This window comes from Trichechus manatus, unplaced genomic scaffold (assembly GCF_000243295.1).
Source record: "Trichechus manatus latirostris isolate Lorelei unplaced genomic scaffold, TriManLat1.0 scaffold00060, whole genome shotgun sequence".
In the NCBI taxonomy this organism is placed as follows: domain Eukaryota; kingdom Metazoa; phylum Chordata; class Mammalia; order Sirenia; family Trichechidae; genus Trichechus; species Trichechus manatus.
The window spans coordinates 12,710,870-12,728,113 of NW_004443996.1; the positions used below are offsets into that span (position 1 = coordinate 12,710,870).

A 17,244-nucleotide genomic window follows, 5' to 3' on the forward strand; every position below is an offset into this window, starting at 1 on the left:
GATCTTAAAAGTTTGCCACCAGTCATCTAAAATACAACTATTGGTTTCTACTTGTTTGGAGCAAAAGAGAAAGAAGGAAACCAAAGACTCAAAGAAGAAACTAGTCTACAGGACAAATAGTCTGCAGGAACCATGGCCTCGTCTACCTTGAGATCAGAAGAACTAGATGGTGCCTGGCTATCATTACCTACTGTTCTAATCAGAGCCACAATAGATGGCCCTTGCTAAAATTGGAGAAAAATGTGGAATAGAACCTCAAATTCCTAAAAAAAAAGACTTTTGGACTGGGTGAGACTGGAGGACTCTCTGAAACTATTGCCCCAAGATACTCTCAAGCCTTGAACTGAAACTAATCCCTGAGGTCATCTTGTAGCTAAATATCAGATTGGCTCACAAAATAATGTATATCACCTCTAAGAACTGTGCTCCTTTAAAAACTCACCCATATGAGACCAAATGGTCAACAATTACTTTAAAACAAAGATGATAGTGTAAAGGGGCAGGGAAATTAGATTAATGAAAATGCTCACACATTGTAAAGAATGTAACCAATGTCACTGAACAATTTGTGCAGAAATTGTTGAATGGGAATCTATACTGCTGTGTAAACCTTCACCAAAAACACAGTAAAACATTAGTTTAAAAACAAAGAAAGAGAAAGAGCATGACAGGAAAGTTGCAGTGCAGAGGCTCTAATGAGGCCAAGGAGGCTGAGGCTCAAGGGGTGATTTACCATCTACCAGACAGTCATCTCTTCCCACCTTCACCCTGCTTTGGACAGTCATTTAAGTTAACCAGACTCTTTTCGTAAAACGCAAATGCGTAAAATGCAAACGCCTAAAATGCAAGATTTAAAAAAGTGGGTGAGGGGATCAATCATGCACACTAAGGTGTGAATCTGTTCCAACTCTCACTATCTTGACAAAGAAGTGTTTATATTGGTCATATTGTTTTTGGTCCACAAAGAAGCAATATTTCTGGAGGGCATGGGGAGAGATGTTGAGGAGCACAAGGGCCACAGAAAAGACAGGTACAGAGCATGAAGTTTGGGAAACCATACCAAACAGAAGTTGCAAGGATTTGAAGTGGGGACCGGAGGTAGAAGAGTCTTGAAACTAAAGACCTCAACCCCTATTTGTCTGAGGACCTGGACTAGACGATCACTAATGACAAACTTTTTCTAATTTTAATTGTAGCCTAGGGCTGGTAATGCTGGTCATGATGTCAGAAAAGGCAGTGTTTGCTGTCATCTCATGGTGAACCAATGCACAATGTGGTTTTTGAGATGCCATTGCTTTCCTTGAGAGTTAGGAGGCATGAGCACGAGAATTATTAATTTCCTATGGTGCTAAACTGAGATCACCACCTGTTTCAGTTATTGATCTGTTGGTCAACTAGCTCTCATTGTTGTCAACTAGTCTGTTCACCCAGACTTTCCCCAGGCCTCCAGTTGTTGCCCTAAGATATTTCATCAAATCCTAGAAATCAGATTAATAAATCATCTTGGCTAGAAATTCCAAATAAATCAAAGCCAAGTTGAAAAAATCAGGGAAGAGGGTAGTTAGTCTTTTATCCTGATCTCTGAAAAGTTACCCAGGACTTGTCATTTGCCAATTCTGCATTAGACTTCAGACAGTCTCAAAAATGAGGTATTGGAATTGATCTGAGATCAAATATACTCTAATAAGTTATTTCTCGCAGATCATGCAAAGATGCATTTTGGATGCCCACAAATAAAGGCAAAATTGAATAAATAACTGACCAAAGTGTAACTGCTAGATAATCTAAATATATTTTATTACATTACTAAGTATTTAAAGTCCAAGTTGTAGTTACAACTGCACTATTGCTTTTGGTGTTAAATGTAAAATAAAAGTCGATTTTACATTTAGGTATACGTTAATTTTGTTGGTTACATTGTTGATATGAAAAAAATTCCTATTATTAGCAAGTTATGTTAACTATAAAAATGGAAATTCCTTAGAAGTGAAATATTGAAAAATAAACAAAACCAAAAATGGAAATTACACGAAAGGAAAATGATTTATTGATATATTTTGTCAATTTGGTTAAGATATCTTGTTAAATGATTTTTTGATTCTAAAATTTCATAATTTTAAGAGCCAACAGTGCAAACAATAGTTCACATATAATTTATACTTACAAGAAATGGAAAAGAAAGAATACCAAAGGAAACAAAAAGATTATTCATACTTTGATTGCTAATTTGACCTTACAACGTAACTTTAACAACTGAATTAACCTAATTTCATCTAACTGAGACTATTTAGCACCTTATGTATTTCATCTATAACCTTTCTTCACAAGGCAATATAATGTATGATTATTTTTAGGACTTTAAATCATGGAGGAAAAATGCCAGTTTTGAGAATTCACTTTTACTATTGTTTTGTTGTTTTTGTATTTTTTCATTTAGTTCCTAACTCAGGCACAGATTTTGTTGTTTTTGTTAGGTGCCGTCGAGTTGACTCCGACTCATAGCGACCCTATGGGACAGAGTAGAACTGCCCCATAGGGTTTCCAAGGAACGGCTGGTGGATTTTAATTGTTGACTTTTTGGTTAGCAGCCGAGCTCTTAACCACTAGGCCACCAGGGTTCTGTGGCAGATTTAGCAGTTTTTACAGTTACATTATGCACAGAGGTTTTTACTTAAAAATTTGAGTATTTTTAAATTTATATATCATCAGAAAGAAAAATAAAGGTTAATGAAATTTTTAAGAATTTCTTTATTGTGTTAATTTTTTTACTTTTTGTTATTGTTTTGTCATTTTAAATTTAAAAAAACAAAAACAAAATAAAAAAACACTTTCCTCCTAGGCAGCTTTCTAGCTACATTATGATCCAAAATAGCATATAAAAGTTATAGTACAGTATTTGTAAGTTTACAGATCCAAAAAAAAATGCAAGTTCTAATTTTTTGTGTGCTTTTTTTGTTTCATAGTTTTTTCCATTTCATTTTGTTTTATTTATTTATCTTTCAATTCACTCCTGACCTGGACCCAAATTTAGCAGATCTCTAGCTGCATTGTGCCTCAAAATTTAGTACAAAAGACAGTATTTTAAAATCTATAATTCTCAAAAGATAAATATTAATGTAAGTGTTATAAATTTTTGTGGGTTTTTTTTGTTTTTGTGTGTTTTTTTGTTTGTTTGTTTCTTTATTTTGTTGTTCACTTTGCTCTAGACCTGGGCACAAATTCATCAGCTCTCTGGCTAAACTATGCTCCAAAATTTAATATGAAAGAATCAGTATTCTAAAGTTACAGATATCTATCCTCCCCAAAAAAATTAATGCAAATTTTAAGAACGTTTTTGTTGTTTTATTTGTGTTATTATTTTGTTGCTTTATTTTTTTTTTCAATTTGCTCCTGACCTGGGCACAAATACAGCAGCTTTCTGGCTACACTGTGTTCCAAAATTTCACATTAAAAAAATCAATATTTTGTAGAACCCAGTCTCCCAAAACAAAGATGAATGGAAGTTTTAACGAAAAACATTTGGTGGTGTTTAGTGTTTTTATTGACATTTTGTTGTTTTATGTGATTTTCCATTTTGTGCCTATCTTGGGCACATATTTATCTGCTTTCTGGCTTGAAATTTCCATATGAAAATCTTAGTGTAGTATAAAAAACAGAAGAAAGGTTTTTAAAAACTGATACTGCTGGTGACTTCAAAAGTATAAATCTAGTTAATTCTCTGTTTCTTCCCACACATATTCATGCAAACACAGTTTCTTTTTCTGCTTTCAAAATACACATAACAAATTTTGCCAGCTTTTTGGAATTTGATACATTTCTTATTAATAATGTTAGGCTAAAATATGCTCTTGTGATAAAACAAACTCAAAGACAATTCAAAAAATAAAAGAACTAGAATGTATCAGTAGTAACACAACCGTTTAAAAAAATGATCCCTGAATTTGTTCTATATTTATAGGCCCAACCCAATTACCAAATATTATTGGAATGAAAATATCATTTTAAAGGTTTTTAAGTAATACCCATATCACTAAAGTCAAGGCCACTGGCTACTTACATAATGTGATACAATGAAATTCCATTCCAGCAAAAGAGTTTCGTAATCCATTTTGGACGTTGTAATTAGGCTTGACCTATAATTATTGAACAAAACAGCATATGTACAATAAACGTTCAAACAAATGTATCTAACTGTATTTAGTACATTATTCTATTCTCAGTATCATTACCTTTAAATCTCTTCCATTATTCATAGCACAGGAAAAAACATATCTGGACCCAAAGACAGTTGTCGTACCTAGAAAGTGGATTCTAGCATTAATTCACCACCATTATTCATTGTTTGATCACTAACTTCCTCTTGAATAGCTGGAAGCGAAGGCTTTGTGGTCAGAGGCGTTTCAGTCTTAAACAGGGACTCCATCCTGATAAGGGTATTGATGTAGAAGGACTTCTGAAAGGACTCAAGGGTAAAGTAATAGATGAAAGGGTCAAAGCAACAGTTCAGAGTGGCAAGGCACAAAGTGATTGGGTACATGATCTTTGCAAATCTTTCCAACAAACAATTGGTAATGGCTTGGGAACGCACCAGGGCATACAGGAAAAGAACAGAGTTGTAGGGCACAAAGCATACCACAAAAACTGCCATATGCACTGTGATCATCTTCAATACTTTTTTCTTGTTGGTCCCAATTTGAGACAGTGTAGCAGGCTTTCGGAGGGTTCTCAGCACCACAGAAGAGCAAGAGATATTTAATATTAGAGGAATGATGAACCCAACAACTTCAATAAATATGGTGATCTTGGACAGATAGGTCTTCCAGACACGTTTCGAGAAGCCCTCAAAGCAGGTGGTGGTTGCATTGTTGACATTAGTGGTGGAGAACAAAGAGGCTGAAATACCACCACTGAGGACTAGGATCCAAACCCCAGCGCACACAAGGGCTGAATTCTTCCTGGTCCTAATGGTACGAGATCCAAAGGGATAAACAATGGCCAAGAAACGATCCACACTAATACAGGTGAGGAAAAGCATGCTCCCATAGATATTGGTAAGGAATGCAGTCCCAGAGATCTTGCAGAGGGTGTCACCAAAAGGCCAGTGGCGGTTGAAGTTGTAAAATATCTTGAAAGGTAGGGTGCAGACAAAGAGCAAATCAGAGAGGGCCAGATTGGTGATGAAAATGGCGGTTTCACTTCTCATTTTCATGCGGAAGCAGAAGACAAATAGGGAGGCACTGTTCGTTATCAGACCCAGAATGAATACAACACTGTAGACAGCACCATTCAGATTATACTTGAAGGAATCATCAACAATGCAAGTAGTATTGGCAGTAGCATTGCCCAACCTGAGTCTGAGGCTTGAATTTAAATCTTGGAATTGGAAGTCAATGAATCTTCTGTCACCCATGGATTTTTCAGGAGGCCTGCTGGCGGCAGGAGTTCACCACTCTGAGACTACGGACTGGTAAGAAACGTTTTCTTCCTATGGGAGAAAAGATGGAACCAACAATCAAATATACCTTTCATGCATTATTTTTAAGGGGTAAAAGATCTTCTGTTCACTCACATTGGAAGACAATATGCATTCATTTTGGTTGGACAAGTACTTTTTGAGCACCTACCATATGTTAAAAAATGCTATAAGGATGTGTTGCAAGAGTGGGAGTAATCACACTGACTGTAATAAGTGCAACACTGTAGCACTGCAATGAACAGAAATAAGCTGTTGGTTACCTGAGAGTTCAAGAAAGAAAAACAAACCAAAAAAACTGATAGTTAAAGAACAATGCTAATACCCTGAAATTTGTATGGCACTTTTAAAACTTTCAAGGTCGTTTCAAAAGCAATGTTTTATTTGATCCCTGCATGAACCTCATGTGGTAGGCAAGGCAGGAATTATAACCATTTTACAGAAGCAGAAACTGAGGCTTATGTAACTTAGAATTATAGAATGTCAGAATTGGAAGAGGGTGTCTCTTAGTCATCTAGTGCTGCTATAACAGAAATACTACAAGTGGATGGCTTTAACAAAGAGAAATTTATTTCTTCACAGTAAAGTAGGCTAGAAGTCCAAATTCAGGGCGTCAGCTCCAGGGGAAGGCTTTCTCTCTCTGTCAGCCCTCTGATCAATGTTCCCCCAGACAAGGAGCTTCTCTGTGCGGGGACCCCAGGTCCGAAGGATGCGCTCTGCTCCTGGCACTGCTTTCTTGGTGGTATGAGGTCCCCCGGTCTCTCTGCTCACTTGTCGCTTTTATATCTCAAGAGATTGCCTCAGGACACAATCCAATCTTGTAGACTGAGTCCTGCCTTACTAAAACAACTGCCACCCATCCTCCCTCATTAACATCATAGACACAGGATTTACAACGTATAGGAAAATCACACAATACCAGGAATCATGGCCCAGCCAAATTGATACACACATTTTTGGGAGGACATAATTCTATCCATGACAGGGTGTAAATGGTATAGTCAGAACCAGAATTCAGGTCTTTAGATTTTTTAACTACTCTAAAATGTATTGTCTACTCTCCAATATTACTGAACCTCATTGTTTGAGTATTAATTTTATTGCACAAGACAATAGGTGGATATGGGACCCCTAGAACATGATTTGAAAAAAATTATGACCAAACTCCTGAAGTAAATTGCTGATTTGCTTTTTTTCTTCTAAAACACAAATTCATAAGTCAGGTATCCCTCAGTGAATTAAAGCTTCTGGCTAAAAGATGTTTCCTTGTATTACATTACTTTTCTAGAAAAATAAGTCAAATAGCCTTAGTGTTTCCCTTCTGCAAATAGTGGTCCCCTTTCCAAGCTTCCTTCTCCCTCTCTCACTGCCCATTCTATCAGTTACTTACATGTCTTCAGTTCCTGAAATGGCCCTGGTCAATGAAGCCTTTTATGGCCAAATACAAGTGAGATGTGAGAGGTGGATTTGACATGAACAGCCATCTTCATACCCCACCGTAAAATTCTGAACTGACCAGTTACATGCCCTCCACAGACAAAGAGCAAATCAGAGAGGGCCAGATTGGTGATGAAAATGGCAGTTTCACTGTACATTTTGCAGTCATTGACTTAATCATCCACGTGGGGTTTCTGGGTTAACATCGTTCCAAGGTGCGTGTAGGAATCTTATCAGCATTCTCTCACTGGACAGAGACTGTTTGTTTAATGTGCTCTAGAAATACACTATAAGGAGCCCTGGTGCCACAGTGGTTAAAAAGCTCAGCTGCTAACCAAAAGGTCAGTGGTTTGAACCCACCAGCAACTCCACAAGAAAAAGATGTGGCAGTTTGCTTCCATAATGATTACAGCCTTAGAAACCCTATGGGGGCAGTTCTACTCTGTCCTATAGGGTCACTATGAGTCTAAACTGACTCGATGGCAATGGGTTTGGTTTGGTTTGGGTATAATACACTGTGGACTAGTAGCTGCTGAATGAATTCTTTTAAATGAGAAGGATATGGAATAAAAGTGGTCTTTGTCCCCTGACATATTCAGTAATGGCTTTTCACATGATTATGTTTTAAAATATGAAAGACATTTCTCTGAAGTGATTCCTCCTTATATCACTCTTTTTGCTTCCAACTCACAGGAAACAGGTCAAAGAGCCTCTGTATATAAGAAGAAGGAAAAGTGGACGGGGGCAACCTGCCAGAGATAGAGAGGCCTGAAATCACTTCAACCAATGTTTGGCTTGAGAAAAAACTATTTAGCTTGAGAAAAAAACAAATCACTCTCTAGATTGTTTGGAGAATACTTGGTACAAAGCAAAGTGTTGTTGTTTTTAATAGCTAAGATTTTCAAGTTAAAACTGGAAACTTCCTCTGAGTTTTCATTCAACAAATCTTCATAGAGTGCCTGACTGTGCCAAGATCATGTTCCTTCTTAGTCATTTCATATCATAGGCCTGGTTCATCTTTTGCAAGAAGCAACCTTGATATGCAAAAGTAGAGTAAAATAGGAACTTTGACCAAATAAGGTTCAGGAGAGAAAAAACCCTAAGAGGAAGAAATAAAATATGGAAGGAGAGGTAGTAAGAGAGGATATGAGAAAGAAAGTAGGAGAGAAAGAAAAACTGGGAAGTTGAGAGAAAGAGAAGATAAAGAAAAAGAGGACCTTGCTGTGGAGAGGTCAGTGCTCTCATCTAATTTGCATTCAGGGCCTTGGGCGGTATTTCCAGTTCACATCAGCTCCTCCAATTCCACCCTCTCTACCTTTCTTCATCTCACTCCTTTCAGGTTTCTCACACAGAGTAACAATATACTATCACTGTGTTTAAGGTCACTGACACTGATCAGCAGAGACAGGAAGAGTCTGGAAAATCTCAGTCAGTGGTGTTCAGATCTCACTTTGGGGGCTGTACACCTAAGTTTTTGCAGTTTATTGGTTTCACCAATGAACTGGCAGAAGAAAAAGGAGAACAGCAAATTTTTCAACTACTAAATGCACTTTATATACTATTTTTAACACCCCACCAGCTACTCATTAATCCAGAGGTCTTTTTCACCCTAAGACCATCACTGACATTCAAAAAGAATGATTTCATTGTTGAAAAAAATCAAGAAAGCCAAAGAAATGTCCCTCTAACATAGTCACACAATCTAAAGAAATTATGGAACTACAAGGCCCCTAATATTAAAGCCAGTATGATCTGCATGCATGTAACTTCTACAATAGGTACTGCCAATAAACCTATTTTATTTGGAAAATGCTTTCATAATGGAAGATCCTTCACCTCTGCTGAGAGTTCCTTTGATGACCTCTCTTACACAGCATGCTTCTCACTCACTCAAAAAACTCACCGTCATTGAGTTGATTCCGACTCATAGTGACCCTATAGGACAGAGTAGAACTGCCCCATAGGATTTCCAAGGAGCTGCTGGTGGATTTGAAATGCCAACCTTTTGGTTAGCAGCAGAATGCCTAACCACTGCACCACCAGGACTCCACTGGCTATGTATTATTTTGTACTTCCCAAGATGGTGTGTTTCAAATAGGTGAGCTTTATCTCCCGAAGTTGCCATTCTTTTATGTCCCCCAGTATACACTATGGCACAGTTGTTCCACGCTCAGCTGCTAACCAAAAGGTCAGCAGTTTGAACCCACCAACCGCTTCGTGGGAGAAAGATGTGGCAGTCTGCTTCTGTAAAGATTTATAGCCGTGGAAGCCCTATGAGGCAGTTCTGTTCTGTCCTATAGGGTAGCTATGAGTCGGAATGGACTCAATAGCAACAGGTTTTATAAACTATACTCGCAGGACGCAGTCTGTAAATGCCTGTCACTTCTGCTCTGCTGCTTTGAGTAATTAAATTCTGTGGGAATGAAAGAACCACAAGCAAGAAAGCATTACAGTCTCGTCTCAATCTTCAAGAGAGGGTATGGGAAAACTGCCACTATGGCCCTATTCATAGCTCTCCCTTGGTAGAACACACAACACCTTTGCTGTCTAGCAGTGAGGGTGTGGTGCTGGGACTTAACACAGCACTGGGAGCAAGGAGTTCTATTTCTGACTCAGACACTGGTTCACTCTGTAACTTGGCTATACTGTTTCTCTTCCCTGTATAAATATTAACTCTGAGCCTCACAGCTGAGGCTAGGAGGATTCAACAGGGCTTGTGAGTAGCTTTATGAGCTTGCCAGTATTCAGTCCTACTTAACCACAAAGAAACATCATAAAAGCTTGTTTCCTTCTTCCTCCCCTGACACAACTGGAAACATATCTCAGTTTTTCTTGGTATTCTGAGCTTCATATTAGCAACACATACTTCTCCTAATGCCATGTACAATCTTGTACCTCAGAGAGCTCCCCCTTGAGTTTCAACCTTAAGTACACAGTTTACTCATAAGAGGACAACCAAGGAGGTTCCCCCAAAGAAACATCTCCTATGGAGCTATGGTAAATAATCTGAGAGGCATTTGGCTGTTAAACTGATTCTGAAGAATCAGTGATATTCAGAAATAAGATCTCCTTTCTGACTGGCCCGAGGAATGGACTTTTAGCCATGGCACTTTGACTAAAAGAAACAGTGCTTTTAGCCACTAGATTTTCCTAAATGGCTAGCATACTGCACACTGAACGGAGGCAACATGTGCTTCAGATGAGATGGAGAAGGGAAAAAATAGACTGACACAGTTAATTACAGCTTCCACTGCAAGGAGCATTAGACTATTTTCTTGTGAAGACCTTTGCAGCCAATTATTTCAACAATTAATCACTCAGCAGGTTCAGAGTGTTGAGTAGATGTATTTTCATTGACAATGGTCAGGAAGCAGGTCACCTGGAGGCTGACCAAAAAGAAATCTGATCCTCAATGAATTTTTAACTTTGACCTACACATATGGAGTCAATTAGAATAGTTCATAGTAGTGCTCACATTTTTTTTCTTTTTTCCAAAATTTCTAGTGGTAATAAAATATACTAGGTTTGAGGTCTTTGGAGTTCCTGGAGGAAGTAGAGTAAGCCTTCTGGCCCTACAAGGATAAATATCTAAATACCTTCATTTCACTAAATGCAAATCTTTGAAATGATACATTGAAAACAAAGCTCTAACTTCTGGCATATGCCCAGTAGCTTAGAAAAACTGACTCGCTTTTGGTCTCTGCAGAAGGCAGTCCAGAGCTCGAGAAGCCAAGGCCTTGAAGGCAGAGTATGCTCAAATTCTCTTGCTTTGCTCACAGTTTAATGAGCCCGAGTCAGGTCTGAGTGTTTCTGATCCCCAGAGCATTTCCTCTTTCTATTCTGGTAGAAGCTTATGAAAGTTGACACAATAGGTTTCAGAGGAAGTTGAAACCTATTGTGTCCTTGCCTATAAATATCTAGCAGTGAAGTAAACTAAAAAAAATACATGAATGTTGTGAAAATATATAGCTCGGAACCATCCTGATAGAGTGAGTAATAGAGAATATGTTCCAGAATGTTGCTTCTCAAATGAGAAGCTGATAAGAGATAAGACACTTTCAAGAAATTTAGGCCAAGTCACAGGCACAAGTCACAACCATACACATGGTTCCAACTGACATTCATATGCATTGGTTAATGTTTCATAATAGCTTTCCAAACACAACCTAGACTTATGACATTCCATATGAAGGAAATCACAGCTAAAATTTTCATTCCTTAAAACAACGCTGGTAAATTGATCTATATCAGGTCTATCTCAAGCAATCCTTACTGTGTGCCAAATGTTTATATTGATAAACCTCACTTATTTTTGATGCAAGAAATTTACTTTTAATAATGGCTTCTCTAAGTTGAATCTGGTTTGCACTGAGATTATTAAAGCTGCTTTGCTCCCCCATTTTATTTGAGGAGAGCAGCAAATTAACACAGGCCCTAATCTGATCAGAGCTTCTCCTCAGTGATTAACTTGATTTTTTTTTTCTTTTCACCAAAACATACTCCAGTCTTCTACTAACCCTTCACCTGATGACATAGCCTAATCCTTGGAAATAATATGGTATAGTGCTAAACAGGATGGGGCCAAATATTGCATCAGATCTACTAAAGTTTTCTCTAACACTTAATTATAGAGTAAGACAACTGCAGAGAAATTGTCTAAAGTATTGAGATTCAACATCTCATCTCAGTAGAAGCTCCAGACCCTTTGGGGGAAATTTTTGGGTGTTCATAAAAGAGCTCATTTGTAAATTCTGCAAGGCTTATACTAGGAATTCAGCTTTATTCCACATATCCTTAACATAATTGAGAAGGCAAATCAGTTATATAAAATCAGTTGTATATTTGCACACAAATTCATCTGATCTACTTGGAAACTGATCCTGATAATATGAATAAAAACCATGTCTCCCATGGCTAAAGGTGGGACCAGTAGCACAAAAGCCCTGGGCCAAAGAATAAATATTCATCTATACCAAAATTGCCTGGATTACAATAAACAATTACAACTCCTCCACTCATTATGGATCTTGGGGGTCACATAAACCATAATCATATGGAAATACTGATTACAAAAAATGTTGGACAATGAAAATTAAGAATTTGTGTAGAAATCTATCACCAGGAGAGTGGTACTCACCACATTAGTTCAAACCAAATTCTAGCATCAATTTTATCCAAGACTTGGTTAATCAATGAACTTTCTGGAGATAGTTTGGTAAGGAATTTCTTCCAATGGATGGTGTGAGATAGAATCAATCACAATAGGGTGCCATAAAGAGAATTTTCAATAAAATGTATACCAAGACTGTATAGTAGAGAAAATTATTATGATATAAATCAAAGGAAATGAGAGCCAACATATTTAATGACGGTATCTAAATGCTATGTATTTCATTATCAGAGAATTGCAGATAACATTTTATTTTCTAAACCTGGGACAACTTTGCCATATTTTGTTACTGGCATTGACTGAAGCTTAAAGTCCATGAGTCTGTGTAACCTATAATCATTTAAAGATAACTAGTGAAAAATAGGCATAAAAATACTTCCTTCACTTCCATAAGGTACATATATTCCATTAAAAATACGTGAGCAAAGTAGACTTCTTTTTTGGCCTGAAGTTATAGTGTTTCTTTGGCTTGTCTTTCTTTTCCCTCCCCACCCCCACCCCCACCCAACTTTTCTTTTCCCTTGGCAACAACTGTTACTACTGGGCAGGGGCCTTGAAAGGGGAAAAGGAAAGAAGAGGGGAAACAACAGGTGGGGCCTTCACTGCCTTGTCTCTTAACTGCACCCCCACACCAGCCTATTTTATTTCCCTACTTCAATTACTGGGTATTAGCACTCTGACAATCATTGCAACCTTTACCAGAATGTCCTAAGCCTACCCAATGTAGCACGTCTGTAACATCTCCAAATTACAACTCTGCACAAATATTTGTATAGAATCAGAAATACTCTACAATGGAATTCTTACAAATAGCACCTGTATTTGGATCATACTCATCGCAGTCAGTGCCTCTGACTGTAAAGTAGAGCCATCTGCCAGTGCTAAACATATACTGTTGTCACATTGCCACATCTCACCCTCTTCTGAATAAGAGTGGCATAAACAAAGCAGACTGCTGAACAATACTCCCACTCTTCTGAAATGATGTTTCTCTAAATTAAAAGAACCAAAGTGAATAAAATAAAATTTAAAATTAGACAATTTAAAACACATTGAGATCACCTTAAAATTAAGGAGAATTGATTTTCATGCTCCTACAAAAAGCAGTATTACTGGAATGAAATGAATATTATTTTATTGGTTTATCTTAAAGGAAGACAAAAATGTTAACGTTTCTTTCTTCTAGAGCGCTCACAATTGATACAGATTATACAGAAAACTTCTTTTTATTTGGAATCCAAGCAAATTAGAAAGTTCAAATACCCGAAAGTTTTCATACCTGGTGTTGCTGTGTGCCGTTGAGTCAATTCTGACTCACAGCAACCCCATAGGACAGAGTAGAATTGCCCCATAGGGTTTCCTAGGCTGAAATCTGTGGGAGTAGACACTAGGTTTATTTTCCTGCAGAGCTGCTGGGTTGGTTAAACCGTCAACCTTTCGTTAGCAGCCGAATGCTAACCACTGGGCCACCAGGGCTCCTTAATATCTAGTACTAAATTCAATAAAGCCAAATCCAGCCCCATCGCTAACTAATTGTGTGATAGCAAGTCACAGTCCCTCTCTGGACCTCAGTTTCTCTTCTCCTCCCACTTTTGGCCTTGACCGACAGAAACCTTCAACTCGTGCCATGGCAGTGGCCTCATTGGCTGTGCCTTCTTCTAGTCAGTTGTTTTTAATCTGCACTCATTTGTTACTGCAAAAAAGTATATAAATTTTAATCCCTCAAAGTCGGAGAAGAGGGACATTAATTTTTATTAGACCCAATGAAGTCATTGCCATATTTATTTGAATATCAGAAGTAAATATTATTAATTAGGGCCAGAAGCTAAAAGCCATTGAGAACAAAAGGCCATTTACATCCTAGTGTCTTGTCTTGCTAATCCCTCATTTTCCTCATCTCTTTGTCCTTATGCCCATATCAGCTCTAATTGTTTAGGTCTGAATCGACTACCCTTCCTTCCTGTTCTCCTGTCACCTGTCCTCTCAAAATGGGAGGTTATTATCATACTTCAGAACATAATGATATAGAATTGGCAAACTATTTATTCTAAACATTGTTCTGACAACCAATTACTTATCTACTAAAAGTGAGGCTGGATTCCCAGTGAAGTGTGGCCTCCTATCAAACTCCCAATTTTCAGTACCAATACTCACAAAAACATTATAGTTTTTTTTTCCCTCCCCCTTCAGAAGGCCAAGAGCAGGCTAAACATGATGACCCTAAACAGACAAAAGGCAACTAAACAATTAGACCCTGATCAAACTACAGCAAGGGCAACAATGCTCACATTTTCCCTCAAAGGGTCCTGAGCTTTGCTGTGAGGCATCTTCCCAGTCCTGTCTAACTTTCAGAGCATATACATTCTAAAAGACTGATCTGATTGTTCCAATAGGGCTTTCATTTGCATTTCTAATTGGCAGGATTTGCTTTAGAATGTAGACCCCCATCAAGTGTATCAGCGGAACCTATCCATTTTAGCAAGAATGCAACTTTTCATCTGTGATAAAGCAAAGGGATTTATAGTCTATATTTACGGGATATGTTGTTTGGAATTTTGCTCTGGGGGAAAAAAACATGTTTCAAAGCCACTGGATAATTTTGAGCTTAGATTATTATTGATGTCTTCATGTTAGTCAAGGAAAAAGAAAGATGGTGCAATTTGGTAAGGTAGTACAATGAACAGCCTTCACCAAGCTCTGAAATGTTCTAATCTTTGGAGTTGTCTGGTCTTTTTTCACTGTGAAATAATGATAAGTTACATTGCTTTGTTTCCTAAAACAAAGTAACTGAAATATAATATTTATCAATTCTACAAGATCTTTTCACTAAGAATCTTAAAAAATATATTTAAAATATAACAAGAAAAACAATACAAAGTTTATTGCATTTGTATGGCAAAGCAGCAATTGATTTCACATATTTCAATGTATGCCAGAATTAGTATTTCATTCAAACACGTTTGTTCCTTTATGGTCAAGCTCATGAATTATTCAATATAGCAAATGTCACATTCTCCATAAATCAATTAAGCATCAAAAGCATGTCTTGTATAGTTTTACTAGAGAAATTTAATCATAATATAACTTAATTTAGTTCGAAATTAATTCTAAATCAAAGAAATATAAAGCTAGCCAAAAGAGTTTTTAAATTGCTCTGCTTTGTGATTTTAAATCAGCTCATTACGACAACTGTGTTTATATCAAACAACAGCCTGAAAATCCTGTATCTCTTCCACGGAAGCAATGTTATTGCCAAAACAATAGAAATTCTTGTTTTTTGTTTTTGTTTTGTTTTGTTTTTACCATTCAACAGACAATCCCTGATCAGAACTTCAGAGTTGAAGTTTAGTTTATTTCCCCAAACACTCAAAGCATCAGTTTCCACTGTAGTTTGTTACGCCGTCCCCCCACCCTCAAAGCCCAAATCAAATCTTTCTCAAAGAGACTTACCCCAAGAAAGAGTGTGCTAGATGAAAGAGTGTGCTCATGCCTGCAGAGAGTTAGCTAGTAAACATGTAAACGGGCAATTCGCACTTTGGAAGTGCATATTTTTATCCATTTTTTTTTTTAAAGGGAAAGGTTAGCCCAGCCCAAAAGTAGCAGACTCTGGGCTGCCGCAGCTTCTTACTCCAGACCGCTCATCCTGAAAATGTGAGCCTATTTACATTTATCTCTTTCCCTTTGTTAAGCACTGGCCTCTAGAATGCTGCTGCCGGCTTGCCTTTAACAAACAGGACACAAGAAAGGGCCCAAAGTCCGGGCTGGAGCTGAGGGCTGGGGGAGCTCTTGGGGGGTCTCAAAAGGAAATGCTTTTCATTGGATAAGGAGGCATTATTAGGAGCCAAGATCCCGCCCAATCCCCTGTGCTCCATCGTCCCTTTAGACACCAATCACTGGACTGAAGAAGTTTTTTCTTTAAAGAGCATTGCCCAGGAAAAGAAGTTTTCACAGTCAAAAATTAGCAGTATAAGTGCCACTTGACAATATAAAAAGTTTCTTTTCTAACCAATTAATCTACAGAGAAAGCCTGTGTGCCTGTCCTTACCGCAGGACCTCTACTCCTTTAAAATTCTAATGAGGAGGAGGAGACAAAACTCCAAACTGGGAGGAGTGTTTCAATTATGAGCAGCCCATGTTTGCTCTAACTTGTTTAAAACAATTACAACAATGTTGATAACAATAAGTAGGGGACAGGGACAAGGCAAAAAGAAAAGCTACCATAAGTGCATTCTTCTACTATGCAGAATTAAAACCTACCACCACCACCAAAAAATAAAATTCGGTGCCATACTCACTTAAGCCACTGAAATGGGGTCCCAGAGCTCTAATACCCACCTTCCATGGACCAGGGAATGCTCTGTGGCAAAAGGAGGGTCTACACTTCTCTTGAATCACTGCCTGGCAGGAAGTCTAATTACCATGAAATTTTCAGAGGTTTGCTAAAAACCAAAATAAATAGTACAGTTGCAATCTGTTTATAATGGGTAGTTATCTTAAACTGTATACCTCCTCCCCCGGGCAAGTTCTTTTCCTATAGATTGACTGCCTTGATAACCCATACTGTTTTTTTTCCTGTCTATTTTGCCCTCCTTCCCTCTCTCTGATCTGAATTTGTTGAAGAAATTTACTCTCCATCTGTAAACTTCATTCTCGCCTTTCCCCTCCATCTGCACCTCCCTCTAGCCTCTACCTCCACTCACTACCAAAACCACCACCAACAGCTACCCTTCCCCCTTCTCTAGATTGAAAATACCTGGCCAGGAACAAGGCTCTTTCTTTCTCTGGGCAAAGCTATGCCCCTGGAGAATGGGGGGTGGGGGGGATCCTCTACTTGCTTCAAAACTTCAGTTTGCATAATTAAGCCGCTTCTCAAATAGGACATGCTTCAGGTTTATTTATTCTCCATATGTATTCAGCTCTATTGCGGCTACTCTCAAAAACAGTCAAGGCCAGTAAACATATCAGTGTGAAGCTGATACTAGCATTGCTACTTCTTTTTTTTTTTAATTTTTTTTTATTGTACTTTAGATGAAGGTTTACAGAACAAATAGTTTCTCATTAAACAGTCAGTACACATATCGTTTTATGACATTGGTTAACAACCCCACAACATGGCAACACTCTCCCTTCTCCACCTTGGAGGACCTTTTTTTTGGTGAAAATA

General features: G+C 37.9%; 1 protein-coding gene across 1 annotated transcript; it reads right to left on the reverse strand.

Annotated features, from left to right (window-relative positions):
• Window positions 1-4,265: 4,265 nt before the first annotated feature.
• Window positions 4,266-15,827, reverse strand: LPAR4 (lysophosphatidic acid receptor 4). The gene is made up of 2 exons (XM_004378891.2): window positions 15,531-15,827; window positions 4,266-5,485 (listed from the first exon to the last, which is right to left on the reverse strand). Exon 2 carries the CDS (start codon window positions 5,408-5,410, stop codon window positions 4,298-4,300), a length of 1,113 nt encoding a protein of 370 aa, XP_004378948.1. The 5' UTR covers window positions 5,411-5,485; window positions 15,531-15,827; the 3' UTR covers window positions 4,266-4,297.
• Window positions 15,828-17,244: the final 1,417 nt, after the last annotated feature.